The 15,980-nt window shown below is 52.4% G+C and overlaps 1 protein-coding gene across 2 annotated transcripts in view; it reads right to left on the reverse strand.

The window, feature by feature from the left end:
* Positions 1 to 4,109: 4,109 nt before the first annotated feature.
* Positions 4,110 to 15,980, reverse strand: part of SELENOI (selenoprotein I) — a 32,631-nt gene continuing 20,760 nt past the window's right edge. Inside the window, exons 7-10 of one of the 2 annotated variants that reach the window (XM_061990246.1) lie at positions 14,248 to 14,296; positions 13,455 to 13,635; positions 12,366 to 12,548; positions 4,110 to 9,863 (exon numbers count right to left, since the gene is read on the reverse strand). In XM_061990246.1, coding sequence (XP_061846230.1) covers positions 9,747 to 9,863; positions 12,366 to 12,548; positions 13,455 to 13,635; positions 14,248 to 14,296 — 530 coding nt within the window. In that variant the 3' untranslated portion in view covers positions 4,110 to 9,746. The remainder of the gene's footprint in view (positions 9,864 to 12,365; positions 12,549 to 13,454; positions 13,636 to 14,247; positions 14,297 to 15,980) is intronic. The other variant, XM_061990248.1, reaches the window with a different exon arrangement.

The following is a 15,980-nucleotide window of genomic DNA, read 5'->3' on the forward strand; positions in this document are numbered from 1 at the left end:
CAGCTTCGAGTGTGCAAAACCCTCAGTGGAAATTGAGAAGATCTCGGGGATGTTTTTAGGATAAGACTGTTTCAATCAATCAGTAAAAATCAGCTTTCACTTCCAAGTTCTGTAATAAAGTCTGGCATTAGAGGGGAGAGGGCTCATCACTGACTGCTCTTAAAGGTAGGCCCTTTTCTCCTTCCCAGTCCCAGCCTCTCCTCACATTGCCCTGGGAAGCCCCAATTCACCTGCCCTGAGCACAGGATATTAGGAAGAAGTCCAATCCAACACCTCCCCTCACCCTGCCAAGCCCACCACTAACCCATGTCCCTCAGCTACACGGCTCTGCAATAGCTCCAGGGATGGGGACTCCACCACCTCCCTGGGCAGCCTGGGACAGGGGCTGACAACCCTCTCAATGAAAAAGCTCTTCCTCAGCTCCAATCTAAACCTCCCCTGGGACAACTTGAGGTCATTTCCTCTTGTTCTGTCATTCATCACTGGGGAGCAGAGTCTGACCCCCACCTCCCCATGAACTAGTGAATTCCAACATTAGTTTCATCTGGACAAAGGAATTCAAGTCCTGGTTTCTTTATTTTTCTCTCTCAATATGCCCATAAAATAAAGATTTATTTACAGAGTACATTGTCCTGTAAACCTCTGTGGACCAAACAGACCATGACAGCAGCCACTACTGATTGTGCTGCCAAAATGCCATTGTTCCTAACAATCCTTTAAGTATATTACACCTACCACGACAATCCTCTTAGAGGAAACCTTTGAGAAGGCTGATAAAGGATGAGGCGTCACCTCAACACACCGAGGCTTTAGCCCCAGGGAACGCACGGGGCCGGGCACCAGAAGAGGCTGCTGGGCTCTTGGGTTCCTCTCAAGGCTTTGCCACCAGCCTGCAGCCTCCTGCACTGCTGCCCCGGCAGCTTTGGCCGTGGCTCCCCTGTCTCTGGGTCACGCCACATCCCCCACCTGCTGCTCTGAGGTTCCCCAGCCTGGCACCGCGGTGGCTGCTCACCCATGTCCTGCAAAGGTGGCTTAAAGGTGGCCTGGCCAAAACCAAGAGCCCACGAAATTCAGGGAGCCAGGTGAGTGCTGCAGGCCGAGGATTTCAGATCCTCACTTAGGTCTGTGGTGTGACAGAGCCCATGCCCACTGCCATGTGCCACTGGCTGGTGTGGCATGCAGGGCAAGAGCTTGACTCACCTGTCACCTGGGGACATTCACCAAAAGAAGTTTCTCAAAGTCAAGGGTGACTATTTCATTTATAAGAATTAATTAAGGTGACAAAACTGTTGCTGTTGTTAAATACACATACTGCAGCAGCACGAGTACACGATAAAAATGCCAGCAATGCTTATCCTAGGGACTCCTTGCCACAGAGTGAGAGAGAGATGTAGTTCTTACCAAGAAGGTGTCCCTGCCTTGGTGGAGGAAGAGAGCAGCCCCTTGACTGTCTCATCTGGGTCTTCAGTGTCTGTTTTCCTGCTGCATCTTTCTCAGTTGACTTGAGAAGAAAAAGCAGAGCTAAAGAGCTCAGAAGGTCACAAAGACAAAAGAGCAAAAAGCTCCAAGGCAAAAAGAAGCAAAAAGCTCCACATCCCTCTGGGCTTTTAGACCCCAAACTTCTCCGTCCAATCCCTGGGGTGGGGTTTGACGTGCTGTGGATGGAGAGCTGAGGAACACAGTCAGATATGTTTAGCATCTTTTTGCTCATTTTTAGGGGTGTCAAAAGGGTGCTAATGTTAATATTCATTTCACACTTAATGAAGCAGTTATTTCACTCTGGGCATTTGTGGCCTTGCTGAAACTGATTTGAAGCTGTTTTTCTGCTTGATCCCAATTTATAACCAAAACAAGACTGTCTTGCCTCCACAAGGCTTCCTCCCTTGGCTACTTCTCATGCTGATCTCTCAGGCCTGCACAGGAGATAAGAGGGCACTGGCAGTTTTAACCCTTTGTGTGTTAGGGATGCAGAGCAACCTCTTTGCTTGAGGAGCAAAACGGCTCCTGGGGCTGTTTTACATCCAACATTTCAGTTGGGAGAGCGTCAGTCCTAGCCCAGCAGCACCATCCATCACACACCTTCATTTAGGGAAACTCCTGCTATTTGCAATACATGTTTTGTTATACATCTTGCTACTTGCAGTATATATTTTCCATGTGAGTGGGCTGGCACAGACAGTCCCTAGGAGGTCACTGCAGTGATGGGTACAGAGCTGCCATCAGCCCATTGCTCTCCATTAGAAGGGCAGCAGAGCTGGGGAAGGGGCTGGAGCACAAGTGTGCTGGGGAGGGGCTGAGGGCCCTGGGGGTGTTCAGCCTGGAGAAGAGAAGCCACAGGGGAGACATCATCACTCTCAGCAACTCCCTGACAGGAGGCTGTGGCCAGGTGTCTCAGTCTCTGCTCCCAAGCTACAAGTGACAGAAGAAGAGGAAACAGCTTCAAGTTGCCCCAGGGGATGTTCAGATTGGAGCTGAGGAAGAGCTTTTTCCCTGAGAGGGCTGTCAGCCCCTGTCCCAGGCTGCCCAGGGAGCTGGTGGAGTTCCCATCCCTGGAGCTATTGCAAAGCCGTGTAGCTGAGGTGCTGAGGGACATGGGTTAGTGGTGGGCTTGGCACTGTGAGGAGGGGAGTTGGACTCAAGAATCTTAGCGGGCTTTTCCAACCCAAACGATTCCATGGTTCTCTGATTTAGCCCTTGTGCCACCCCCCTGGCAGCATCTGGAACTGCACATACAGGGCAGCAACTCAGACCTCCCTGTCTGGCTGAATTTCGATGCAATTTCTTGGCCACAAAGTAACACCCCTCACCAGACCCAAGGTGTGTTTGGAAGGGAGAAAACAGCCCTTCTTCCCCTGCCACAGCCTTCCCCACCACTTGGCCACCTCCGCACCCCACTGCAGCCCTCCTGATCTGACGCTGGGTGACCCAGGAGGGCCACAACTTCCCTAATTGCCTGCAGAAAGTCAGTCTGGGGCTTACAAGCACAAACATCTAATTCCTGATCTCAGCCTCCCTGGCTAAATCAGGTGTGTGTGGTCTCCTGCCCAGGGTCGGAAGCCACGGACAGTAGCGTATTGCCCTGAGTGCAGCTCAGGCCATGCTGGCACAGGATACGTGGGGATCAACCCGATTAGCCCCAACGCCGAAGGTGCCAAGAGCTCGCTGCGATGGGGAGCGGGTTTGCTGGGGTAGAGCAGAGCCCTGACTTGCCAGGGCTGACCAACTGCTGCCAGGAGAGCACCAGCTCCCAGTGGCACTCGGCCTCTTCCCCATCCTGGGGCACCATCACAGCGCAGCTGGGGTAAGCACAACATTGGACAAGGTGAAGCCATTCACAATCCTGGTGGCAAGGAAAGTGGAGTCCAGTGAAACACAGCACCTCAGAGTCACAGAATCTCAGCATGACGGGGTTTGGACTCCAGATGAGGCTTCACGAGGGCCACTGTCTCTGCTCACTCCATGTTTAAGGCTCACATTTTGGGGTAGAGAGTCCCTGGGAGCCCCACAGCACCAGCCTTATGTGGCCCCAGCTCTGCCCAAGCTGCCTGTGGAAGTGCAGCACCAGTCATAAAAGTGTTTTTAGAGATTTAATCCCTCGGCAGGGGGGACGGAGGGGCACTGAAGGCAAGCCTAGGAGGCTGTATATAGCAGAGCAGGGCCCATGGCTGCAAACAGGATCAGGTCCAGCCCTCACTGCCCTTGCCACATCCTCCAATGCCTGGCACAGCAGGAAAATCATAGAATCACTGAATCACTTTGGTTGGAAAGGACCTTTAGGATCCCCAAGTCCAACCCCTCCCCACACTCTGCCAAGCCCACCACTAACCCATGTCCCTCAGCACCTCAGCTACACGGCTTTGCAATAGCTCCAGGGATGGGGACTCCACCAGCTCCCTGGGCAGCCTGGGACAGGGGCTGACAACCCTCTCAGGGAAAAAGTTCTTCCTCAGCTTCAGGGAGAGCTCACAGCAGCTTTTCAACCTCTGCCCCAGCAAGAACAGTTGCCAAAAATGGGGCTGGAGCTGCAGGCCAGGCCCCCCTTCCCAAACCTGACTCCCCCATTCGGTGCTGTCCACTCAGCAGAAAGGGTTAAAAAAAGACAAACACTATTAATAGTCTGGGAAATTTTTATTCTTTACTGAACTTTAATAGTTTTTTGTTTGGTTTAAACACAATAAATAGTTCAGTAAGATTATTTCACAGACTGGAATTCAAACCCACTGCAGTACCTGAACGCCCAGTGACAGAAGTCAGGGGAGCGATGGGGGTCACTGGGACCACAGCACAGGTTGGTTACTGCCCCAAAAGTGTTTCCAGGAGGATGAGGCAGCATCACCAGCTCCTTCCCCACGCTGCCCAACAAAACCAAGCAGCCACCCGGACAGAGGCCCTCACGGATGTTCTGCGCAGTCACAGAGAAGCCGCTGTGCCACATTTTCAGCGGGGTCTCAGTGGTGGAAGCTGGGCTGTTTGCAGAAATGCTCAGATGTTAGAGCTGAGCCCAAGATGCTCAGTTCTGCAGCTGGGGCTGGCTCTGCCTCGCTCTGCCCTTACACACAAGGTTTCAGCTGGAGAAGAGAGCGATCCAGCACTCTCCAGGAGGCGCAGAGACGAAACCAACCCAGGATACACCACCATCCTCTGCCAGAGGGGCCAGCACCAGCCCAACACGGACCACTACCAACACCAGCAGCCACTTCAGCAGCAGGGCCAGAAGCAGGCCCTGCCAGGAGGGAGGGGGGGGAAGCAGGGGTTGATTTTGATTAATGAGGTCTCCAACAGCAGCAGCTCCTGCCAAACAGACACCACAGATGCCACTGGCTGAGATGAAGGACACCTCGGAGAGCAAGCAGCAAATTTCACCAATAATCTCCACTCCTGGGGCAGTGATGCCCTGACCAGTCCGGAGACCTCTCAAGCCATGTCTGACCACACCTGGATGAGCCAAAGAGTCTTCTACCAGCTAAAGGGACCTTCTCCAGAAGCAAAGACACCACCGTGTCCCACCGCGAGCAGCCTGAGCTGCTGCTTTGATGGTGGGCAAAGGCAGGAGCCCTGGCTGCATCCCCATGCCAGGATGGCAGATCTTGTGTTAGAAAAGCAAAGGACAAACAAGCTCAGAGCTGCCTCAGCTCCAGCACCCCCAGAGCAAGGCTGACACCTTCCACCAAAAGGATTTGGGGAGGGTGTAAGGGGAGGCTGAAGAACTCCTGTGTCTCAAGCAACCAGCACACACTGACCAAACAAGGATAAGAGGAAACAAGAGTCTGTTTCAAGAAATTACTGCAGTCCTTGGAAGAAAAAAGGCAAAAAGCCCACCCACAGGCTGGCCACAAACTACAGGGATCAGAGCAGCTGCAGCTTGTGTCTGCAAACAAATCAACCGTTCCCTTGGGCCTAGAGACAAAGAAAAGAAAATGTGAGTGAGTTTCCAAAAAGCACCACTTCTCCAGAGTTTCCAGGACTACCACAAGCAGGCACAGTTGCTCTGAGGAAAAGTTACTGGGCATCACTAGAACCGAGATCAAAACAGCCCTCAGGTCACAAATGCCAGCACCCAGCAAATGCTGAAAGGTAACATCAGGCCAGCTCTGTTTAAGAGGCTTAAATATCCAGAGCCAGAGCCTTAGAAGCTCAAGTTTGCCCCACTCTGCTCTCCCAGCCCTGGCCAAGCCCCCTGTGCTGGCTGGCTGGTGCTCATGAGGAAGGGCTGTTGGGAACCTTCACAATGACTGACCACAGCAGGGGAAGGAAGGGGCTCAAAACACAGATCACAGGTGTCCAGTTCTCTTTGTCTTCGTCTGCCCGTGGGTCAGCCAGAGTGTTAGTACTTGTAAAATGTTGGGTTTAAAATCATAGAATCACCAACTGGTGGGGGTGGGCAGGGCCCTGCAGAGCTCATCCAGCCCAAGCCCCTGCTCAAGCAGGTTCCCCTCCATCAGGGGGCACAGGAACGTGTCCAGGTGGGTTTGGAAACCTCCCGAGAAGGAGCCTCCACACCCTCCCTGGGCAGCCTGGGCCAGGGCTCCCTCACCTCAACACCAAACAAGTTTCTCCTCCTGTGCCACTGGCACTTGCTGGGTTCCAGCCTGTGCCCGTTACCCCTTGTCCTGGCACTGGCCTCATCCTCTCCACACCCATCCTTTAGGGATTTCTCAGCACTGATGAGGTTCCCCCCTCAGCCTTCTCTTCTCCAGGCTGAACAGCCCCAGGTCCTGCAGCCTTTCCTCCTCATAGAGATGTTGCAGCGCCCTCAGCATCTTAGTAGCCCTGTGCTGGCCTCTCTCCAGCAGTTCCCTGTCTCTCTTGAGTTGGAGAGCCCGGAACTGGACACAGGACTCAAGATGAGACCTCACCAGGGCAGAGGATAGCAGGAGAACCTCCTTCCACCTGCTGCCCACACTGTTCTTCATTCCCCAAGGATGCCATTGGCCTTCTTGCCCACGAGGGCACAGTGTTGGCTCATGTTTATTTGCTGCCCACCAGCACTCCCAGGTCCCCCTCTGCAGAGTTGCTCTCCAGGAGGTCACCCCCAGCCTGTCCTGCTACAGGGGGTTGTTCTTTATCAACAGCAGTGACAGACGTTTTTACCCAAACCCCAGGCCATCCCAAAACCTGCATATCGGCTTGGGAACTTGGTAGGTCCCTGGATCAGCACAGGAGCTGTGACACAAACCAGAAGTCAGAAAGGAGTATAGCTGCAAGTGAGGATGCCACTACCCAAGCCCTGGGTCTGCACATCACAAGTCCCAGGCTCTCCCAAAACCCTACTCAGTTGAGGAGCAGGAGGAGATGAAGCACCAGCCACCTCTTCCCCCAGCACAAAGATCTGCTTGGAGCCCAGGCTTGGGAGCCCAACATGCCAGCAGGCCCAGAAAGATTGTGCATCCCTCCTTCACTGGGTTTTTTTTTCTTGGTAACATGCTGTAGTGAGATAAAATGTGCAAAGAAAAAAAGATTTAGGAAAGCATAAGCCAGTCCTATTATCACCTCAGCAGGTCCATCAATAAATAAGAAAATTATGATAAACACTATCCCTGGAAGAAGAGATGACACAAATCAGACCTCAAGTAAGGGGCAGGACGAGGTGAGGAATGAGGGCTCGACCCCTGTTCTGGCCCAAGAAGCACATCCCACCCCACGGATAGTTTGTTTCGCAGCAGGTCTCATCCCACTCTTGCAAGATGGTTTGGTCTTTCTGTTCACTTCCAGAATTTGCGAATAGGAATTCCTTAGGTCAAGAAACAGCCTCAGGTTGCCCCAGGGGAGATTTAGATTGGAGCTGAGGAAGAACTTTTTCCCTGAGAGGGCTGTCAGCCCCTGTCCCAGGCTGCCCAGGGAGCTGGTGGAGTCCCCATCCCTGGAGCTATTGCAAAGCCGTGGAGCTGAGCTGCTGAGGGACATGGGTCAGTGGTGGGCACTAAGCTCAAGCCCACACTCTCCTTCCTCTCTCCCCCAGAGCCACCCGAGCCTCTTTCTCAACATGAGCTGAAAGACATACATTTCTAGCTTCAAGGTGCAATAATGTATGGCACCAAAAATCCATAGCTCTCCAAAGATAAAGCTTGTGCAGATAAGAAGTTCCAGTTTTGAGGAGAGACATTTCTCCTGCAGAGCAAGGTTTTGCAGGATTTTAGGGAGCAAGCTCCACTTCCAACTGCTCATCACTTCCCAAAAGGGTGTTGCAGGATCCATGTGCTGCAGAAGGTAAGAGCACCAGGCAGCATGTTGGGAGACAAAGTGATGTCCCAAAAGTGAAGATCAAGACATCTTTTCATGGCAGTAGTGCCAACATCATCTTCAGCATCCAGCAATGCTCATGGGAAGAGACAGGACAAGGCAAGTCCCAGGGCTGGGCTCCCAGGGTGCAGGTGGAAGCCTGAGGGAAGAGCTCAGTTATTCCCTGAGCCTGCAAAGAAAGAACTAGGAAACAAATCATCCCACCTCCAGTTTCTGTCAGTGCTGCTGGCAACAGTTTGCTGCCCAAGAACAGCCCCGAGCCCAGCACCCTGCCCCAGGTTAAGATGCCCTGTAATTGAGCACAACTCAAATTGATCTCCTTTCAATAATTACATTTCATTAAGTAGCAAAGAGTCAAAAATTCCAGCGCAGCCCCATTCATTTGTACACTGAGGGGATGGGTTTCGGTTTTTTTTGCTGTGTAACATCAATAAAAGATAGAGGAGTAAGCTGTTTTATTAAATAAACTCTGAAAAAAAGCCTTTTCCCCCACTCCAGCCACACAGAAGGAGGAGCAGAGGAGGCTGGGAAGGGAGAGGCTGTTGAGCTCTCAGCACCTGCATGGCAATGCTTCAAATTTCCAACAGAAAAGAAAAACCCACTAAACAGTCATTACAGCTTGGTGGATTCCTAAAGCAGGAGCAAGTCTGCAGAAGGAAAAGGCTGTGACTGAGCTTCTCTGTACCTCTGGGAAGCACTGAGCAGGATCATCAGTGTAGAAGTGACATTGTTCCCGTGGTAATTACATATGCACAACGTGCTGTGCTTGTTCTCTTCCGGATGCAGCCCGACCAGAGAGCCTGGGTTTAAGCTACACTCTTCATTCAAGCACAGGTTCTTCAATTAAATAAAATTAACAGAAAGAGAGAGAAATCGATCAGCATTCAGTCTGCACCACCCCACTCGAACCCAGTGACAAAAAAAATAAAACAAACTTAAAAATAAGGAAAAAAATCATCAACACAAACGTGTCTTTTACAAATGGACAGTAAACAAACAGACCCCTGGATGAGACACGGAACTGCTGGGGATGACCGGCTTGGAAATCAAGGGGGGGTTTGGAAAGGCCTCCTCCCCCACGCCTGTGAGCTTCCTGCATGTGCACACCCAACACCACATTAAGGTGCTTCTCCAAGCGTGGCTGTGCAGCCAGGGATGTGCTGGTGGAGAGGGGGAGGGACCCACAAGTCTGGCTGTGCAGCTAGGAAAGGAGAGCAGAGCATGTGGGGACACAGCAGAAGTGGTCTCAAACAGCACCTTCCTGCTGAGGAGAAAGTGGGGGGGTTGCCTCTGCTCGCACAGGCCGACAGAGGTGTTTTCTTGGGCTCATCAACCCCACTCCCACGTAGGGAACACACACGGACAGACACACGGGGGAGACGTGGTCCCAGATACCCTGCAGCTCTAGCAGGGGAGGCCAGGGGCTGCCTTCCCACTGTACAGCAAAATGAGCCCTGATTTTCCAAGCCCCTCAAGCAGAACATTACCAGAAGTTTTGTGGGTTTGAGAGGGGGAAAAAAAGGTGCAAGTATTGGCCCAAAATGGTGAAAGCAGGAAGGCAGGACAGAACGTAGGAGAGCTGCCACCATCTGCTCCCTCAGCAGTGGCCCGAGGGAGAGAGAGAACTCCCCAGACCACCAGCACATTCCTCTGACCTTGCAGAAATCAGCTGTGATGTTGCTTTTGGTAAGAGGTCAAAGGTGTTTGCTGAAGCAAAGCCATTTGCATCCCCGACCAGCTTTGCTAGAGCAAGAGCTGGAATCTGAGGTTACACTGGGAACATTCAGCTTGTCTAAGATACAGTAACAGTGACCTGAAAGGCGACTCTCCTCCAGCTGCACCCAAACCAAGAGCCTCCACTAGGCGAAGAGCAGCAGGGGCTGCCCCGGGCCAGTCCTGCCCTGGCTGCACTGGATACCGTGCATATTTGCCCCGATGTCTGTCCAAAGAATAGGTTTAGATCTGTGGTGATGGCTGAAGTATTTACAGGTATTTGCAGCAGTTATTTACAGTACTTCTGCAGACTGCAAGCTGATTTGCTCTTCCTCCACTCCTAGTCAATCTGGTGTGGGCTTCTTTAGGGAGAAAGGCCGAATATTGAAGTGTCTGCTAAGCTGGCTCACCTGAGGACAAGGCAGACACAACACATTAGAGAGGCTCGGAGGGACAAGGAGGAAAGCAGAGTACCAGACCCGCTCCATGTAAAGCCAACAAAGCCACTCCCACCTCCCAGCACCCACTTTCCCCACCCTACACACTCCCCATGGGTGCAGTATATCTAGCATCATACAATTGTTTCACTTGAAAAAGACCTTGAAGATCCTCGAGTCCAACCTCTCCCCTCACAGTGCCAAGCCCACCACTAACCCACGTCCCTCAGCACCTCAGCTACACGGCTTTGCAATAGCTCCAGGGATGGGGACTCCACCACCTCCCTGGGCAGCCTGGCACACGGGCTGACAGCCCTCTCAGGGAAAAAGTTCTTCCTCAGCTCCAATCTAAACCTCCCCTGGGGCAACTTCAGGCTGTTTCCTCTTGCTTACCGCTCAGGAGCAGAGACTGACTATCCCTGGCCGTAACCTCCTGTCAGGGAGTTACAGAGAGTGATGATGTCTCCCCTGAGGCTCCTGTTGTCCAGGCTGAACACCCCCAGGGCCCTCAGCCCCTCCCCAGCACACTGGTGCTCCAGCCCCTTCCCCAGCTCCGCTGCCCGGCTCTGGACACGCTGCGGCCCCTCAGTGTCCCTCTGGCAGTGAGGGGCCCAACACTGAACACAGCACTGGAGCTGCGGCCTCACCAGGGCCCAGCACAGGGGACGGCCACTGCCCTGGGCCTGCTGCCACACCACTGCTGATACAAGCCAGGGTGCCACTGGCCTTCTTGCCCACCTGGGCACACTGCTGCCTCATCTTCAGCCGCTGGCACCAACCCCCCCAGGCCTTTTCCCCACTGGCAGCTTTCCAGCCCCTCTGCTCCATATGTGGAGAGACAGCGACTGATTTGCCCCCTTTCTCTGTGGCAGCTCTGTCTGCTTCCAAGCTTTGATTAAGAGGGAAAAAACTCAGAGGAGACTGAGTCCTGTTGGGACACCCCTGCAATCTGCTGAGGAAGGAGACGAAGGGCTTCGCTGTCCCTTGCAGCAGTGGCTGCTGCCATGTGGGCAGAGCCTCCCCGGGAAGCCCTGTCCCCTGGGCGCCCCAGCTCCAACGTGCAGCCACCAGAGTTAAGTCTGAACTGTAATTACAGCAAAGAAGTAATAGCCAGGTTGTCTTGTCTTTCCAATTAGTGTAATGAGGCTTCTATGCAAGAAGGATTTGAATAAGCTAAATAAAGGAGCTTAAATAAATTTGGTCTCAGTCTCCTGGCTGGGGATGAGGACTGATGGGATGTTGTAATCCTCCTGCTCCAACTTGCCCATCCCCTGCGGTGAGCTGAGGAGCTCACATGCCTTTGCTCTCCACTCCTCAGTCCTCCACTCCCGAGTTTCCCTCTTCCCTCTCTCCTGCTTTCCAAGGGCACATCTGTGCAGTCTCCTCTCACAGGATAAAAGGAGCTTTGAACTGAAGAGCCTTTGAAGCCTCCGTGACTGGGATAGATCCCAAAGTGCTCTGAATTTGGAAGCAATGATTAGGAATCAATCCTCTGTCCTGACTCCATGCCCAGCTCAGCCCCTGGTGCCGCTAAGCTCTCAGTCCTGCAGCCACTGTTACCCTGCAGTCACCGGATGCTGGTGCCACCCCATCCATCTGCAGTTTTCTGAACCCTGCCTGAAACATCATTTCCTGGTGCAACTGCATCCTCTGTGGTTTTCTCATGTTCTCAAAAGAGGTGATGAAAGCTTCTTCAAAGGCTGGTGTAAAATTAGCCCAAGCCTGCTGCTGGGTTCCCTCCTCTCTGTAACCTTCCTGTGTGTGTCTCCACGGTCAGTGCAGAGCACTAAACCCTCGGTTTGAATTACAGATGTATGCAGGGACCCATTTTTCACAGAGACTTCTGAGACAATCAAATTCCTTAAGGCAACATGATGAAAACACTGCCAGCAGGGAGAAGGGAGCAGTACTGCAGGGTGGAATCCTGTGTGCCTGGGCTCAGGGCAGGCATCAGGAATGGATACAAGTCTGCTCTGGGACAGACCAGGTTGTGACTTCGGAAGCTATGGGAAGACAGTGTCAGGATGGCCCCAGCATCAGGCTGGCAGGGCCAGAGCTCGGCTCCTAGTCAGGGCAGCCTGACTGGCCCTGGAGCAAAAGACAGAGGCTGTGGCCCAGATAACAGGATCACACCAACCCCAGGCAACGCTCCAGGCTGGGGCAGAGGGGCTGGAAAGCTGCCTGCATGCAAAGGGCCTGGGGAGGCTGGTGACAGTAGCTCAACGTGAGCCAGCAGTGTGCCCATGTGGCCAAGAAGTTTGCTTCAAACCAACAGGACAGCCTCTCCCCACAAAGTCAGCTCAGGGTTTGCATGGTTACAGACAGCACAACACAGAGAGCCATTCCCACAGACACTCCTGATGTCAAGCAGAGTCAAACAGCCCCAAACAGTTCTCTGCCCTCAACAGCAGCAGCCCCTAAACAAAGCCCACAGTCAGAGCACGGCAGCCAACCCCAAAGCCTGAGTTCACTTACCACAACAACCCCATAGTGGATGTGTGCCAGGGTGAGGAAAGCAGTTAACAAGTAGAGGAGAAGCGTTTCGCCCTTCGGCGCCAACCCAGACATGACGACAAAGAGCACGGCCATGATGGGCAGCAGCATCCAGTTCAGGGGCTGACAACGGGTGCTGCTCATCTGACACACGATCAGTTGGCACTGCAGGAGGAGAAAGCTGTCAGAAATCACAGCCAGCATGGACTCTGCAAGCCCAGAGATGCCCAGGTGCAGAGGACAGTCACACTCATACCAATTACCACTTGTAAGTCAGCACTTACAAGTACCATCACGCAGATTCCCCACTTGCACTTTCTTTGCATTAGAATTCCTGTGGGACACACAGAGCAGAGCCTGCTGGAGCAGGAAGGTAATGTGAAGATGGGCATCAAGGGCATCACTAAAACACATAGGAGATCCCTTGAGCTGTACAATCAGCAGATGATCCTGACAAACAGCAGCCTGAGGGCACGGATACACGGAGCTGCTCAACCACAGGCCTGAGGAGATGTGCACAGGCACCATCCCTGTTCAGGTCTCAAGCAAGCACAGATGCAAGCCCAGGCTTCCCAGGGAGGGTGTGGAGGCTCCTTCTCAGGAGGTTTCCAAACCCGTCTGGACACATTCCTGTGCCCCCTGATGGAGGGGAACCTGCTTGAGCAGGGGCTTGGGCTGGATAAGCTCTGCAGGGCCCTGACAACGCCCATCATTTGGGAATTCGTTGATTCTGTGACATTTTAAGTTTATCCCCAACAAAGGCAGCAGGAACTCCTTCGGTGGCAGCAGTTTGCCACTCTGAGCACAGAGGGTGCATTCTGCTGCAAACACACCTCATTTAACTAATTCTGTAGTTTCTCAGGTGCAAGAGCCACAGAACAAATTTCACAGACCCCCATCCACTTCCCTATTTGTTCCGTCAATCACAGCAAAATAGAAAAGCTGTAAAGTTAATCCTCCCACCTCCCTTCTCACACCTGAGCTGGTCTTTTCCCTCCTGCCTCCCCAGGGTCCTTGCAGGCTCCACATTCCTCAGGCCACAAACCAGAGTGTAAAGCAAAAGCCGCTTACAGAGATGTTAGCGAACGCTGTTCCAACCATGAAATAGAAGAGCCTGGGATGAACCTCCAGGATGTCTGTGGGGGACACAAAGATCCACGTGGTGCAGAGCAGGAACAGCAACACTGGCGATACCAGTGGCAGCGTGATTTCGTACACAGAGTGGTGCTTCAAGGTGTTATTTTTATAGGCCCTGAAAGGCAAGCGAAGAAATTCAAATCATATGGAAGCACAGCTGAGAAATACCTGGTCCCTGCCTGCAGGAGAGCTGCAAAAATCTCACTGGACCTACTCCTGCTCAAAACTGCTGACTCAGGTGAAGATGGTGCACCCCTTCATCATTAACCCCAAACCTCTTGAATTAGAAGCACCTGCTTGTCTGGCTCCCTGGGTTGTGAGCAAGAAGACAAGCCTATGAAGCCTGCAAGCCCTCTTGCAAGACCCTGCTGAGCAGACTGCCAGCTCAGTCCTCCCAATACACCTTGCAAACTTGGATCTTCTGCTGTGTCAGAGCCACTTCCCCATACTAAAGAGGGTTGTCAGCCCCTGTCCCAGGCTGCCCAGGGAGCTGGTGGAGTCCCCATCCCTGGAGCTATTGCAAAGCCGTGTAGCTGAGGTGCTGAGGGACATGGGTTAGTGGTGGGCTTGGCACTGTGAGGTGAGGGGCCTAAAGGTCTTTTCTGACCAAAACAATTCTGTGATTCTGTGAAGACAGCCACCTGAAAACTACTAAGTTCTAAGAGGCTTTGAGGGCTCTTCAAAGGTGTTTACTCAGGGAGAGGGACTTGAAGACAGAGAGACTTACTTGTAGAAATTGTAGAGGCTCATGGGCAGCGTCACAGTGAGGGCGCAAGCTGGAAGAGAAGGAGACACATTACTGACCCACAGCAGGAGGCTACCTCATGCACCCCACCAACAGGCAGCTGGTTGTGCTTTGGTTTAAGGTGCTCACAACAAAAATAGCTCAGAGGTGGATCAAGAACAGCTCGGCACGTTTAAAAGTACATGCTCCTAATTCTGGACCAAGAGCTGTAATTACAAGTTAGGCTCTGCTACAAACTGAAGTCATTTAAATGTTAAAAAGTTGCATTAATGAGCCCATTATTTTGCTTTGAACAGTTACAGAGTTGAATTACAATACTGTCTTTAATGAGACAGGAGGAGAGCTCAAACTCCACCAGTGACATGGCTCTGCACAGTTTCAGTCTTCATAAGAAAGCCAATTTTCTGTTTCTTGCATCGTGAGCAAGAACTTTCAGTTCACACAGTGAAAAAAAAGTTCTTGTCATTTAACCTGACAAATGATAACAACAGTCTAAAAAACGTGGCAATTCTAGACCTCAATAGGAATATCAACCACCACATCAAACCTGTGAAGGTCTATCACAACCCCCTCTGTGTTTATCTATCAGTGGGTACTTTAACAGAGCTGTAAATACTCCTGCTTTTAACAACCCAGCTCCTATTAAGTGCACAAGGGCACTGCACTCTCATTTTTCATGTAGGAAAAGTGCATTTGTTATTAATGTTAAGTTATAGGGTTGCCAAAGGAACACTCAAAATATCCACCTGATGGAGAAAAGTGCAAGCATTAGATTTAACACAATTCAAGACATACTGAGTTGAAGTTCAGTAGTAATTAATGCAGAGAAGAATTAAAGAGAAGAATTAAACTGAGTAAGAACATCTGAATAAGCTGTATTGCATTAAGACAACTCTCCTCAGACGAGCTTCACCTGCATTACTCCCCTCTTTGTAGTGACTTACTCTGACTGAACGCTGGAGAGAAAGGTTCACAGAATACCCAAATGGTGGGGGTTGGCAGGGCCCTGCAGAGCTCATCCAGTCCAAGCCCCTGCTCAAGCAGGTTCCCCTCCATCAGGGGGCACAGGAACGTTTCCAGGTGGGTTTGGAAACCTCCCAAGAAGGAGCCTCCACACCCTCCCTGGGCAGCCTGGGCCAGGGCTCCCTCACCTCAACACCAAACAAGTTTCTCCTCCTGTGCCACTGGCACTTGCTGGGTTCCAGCCTGTGCCCGTTACCCCTTGTCTTGGCACTGGCCACCACCAAACAAACACTGGCCCCATCCTCTCCACACCCACCATTTAGGGATTTCTCAGCATTGATGAGGTCCCTCCTCAGCCTTCTCTTCTCCAGGCTGAACAGCCCCAGGTCCCGCAGCCTTTCCTCCTCACAGAGCTGTTTCAGTCCCCTCAGAATCTTGGTGGCCCTGCACTGGCCTCTCTCCAGGAGTTTCCTGTCTCTCTTGAGCTGGGGAGCCCAGAACTGGACACAGGACTCCAGATGAGGCCTCACCAAAGCAGAGGATGGCAGAAGGAGAACCTCCCTACACCTGCTGCCCACAATCTCTTAATGCCCCCAGGATGCCATTGGCCTTCTTGCCCACGAGGGCACATGGTTTCTCATGTTTATTTGCTGCCCACCAGCACTCCCAGGTCTCTCTCTGCAGAGCTGCTCTCCAGCAGGTCACCCCCAGCCTGTCCTGGTGCAGGGGCTTGTTCCTCCCCAGGTGCAGGA

This window comes from Colius striatus, chromosome 2, assembly GCF_028858725.1.
Source record: "Colius striatus isolate bColStr4 chromosome 2, bColStr4.1.hap1, whole genome shotgun sequence".
NCBI lineage: Eukaryota > Metazoa > Chordata > Aves > Coliiformes > Coliidae > Colius > Colius striatus.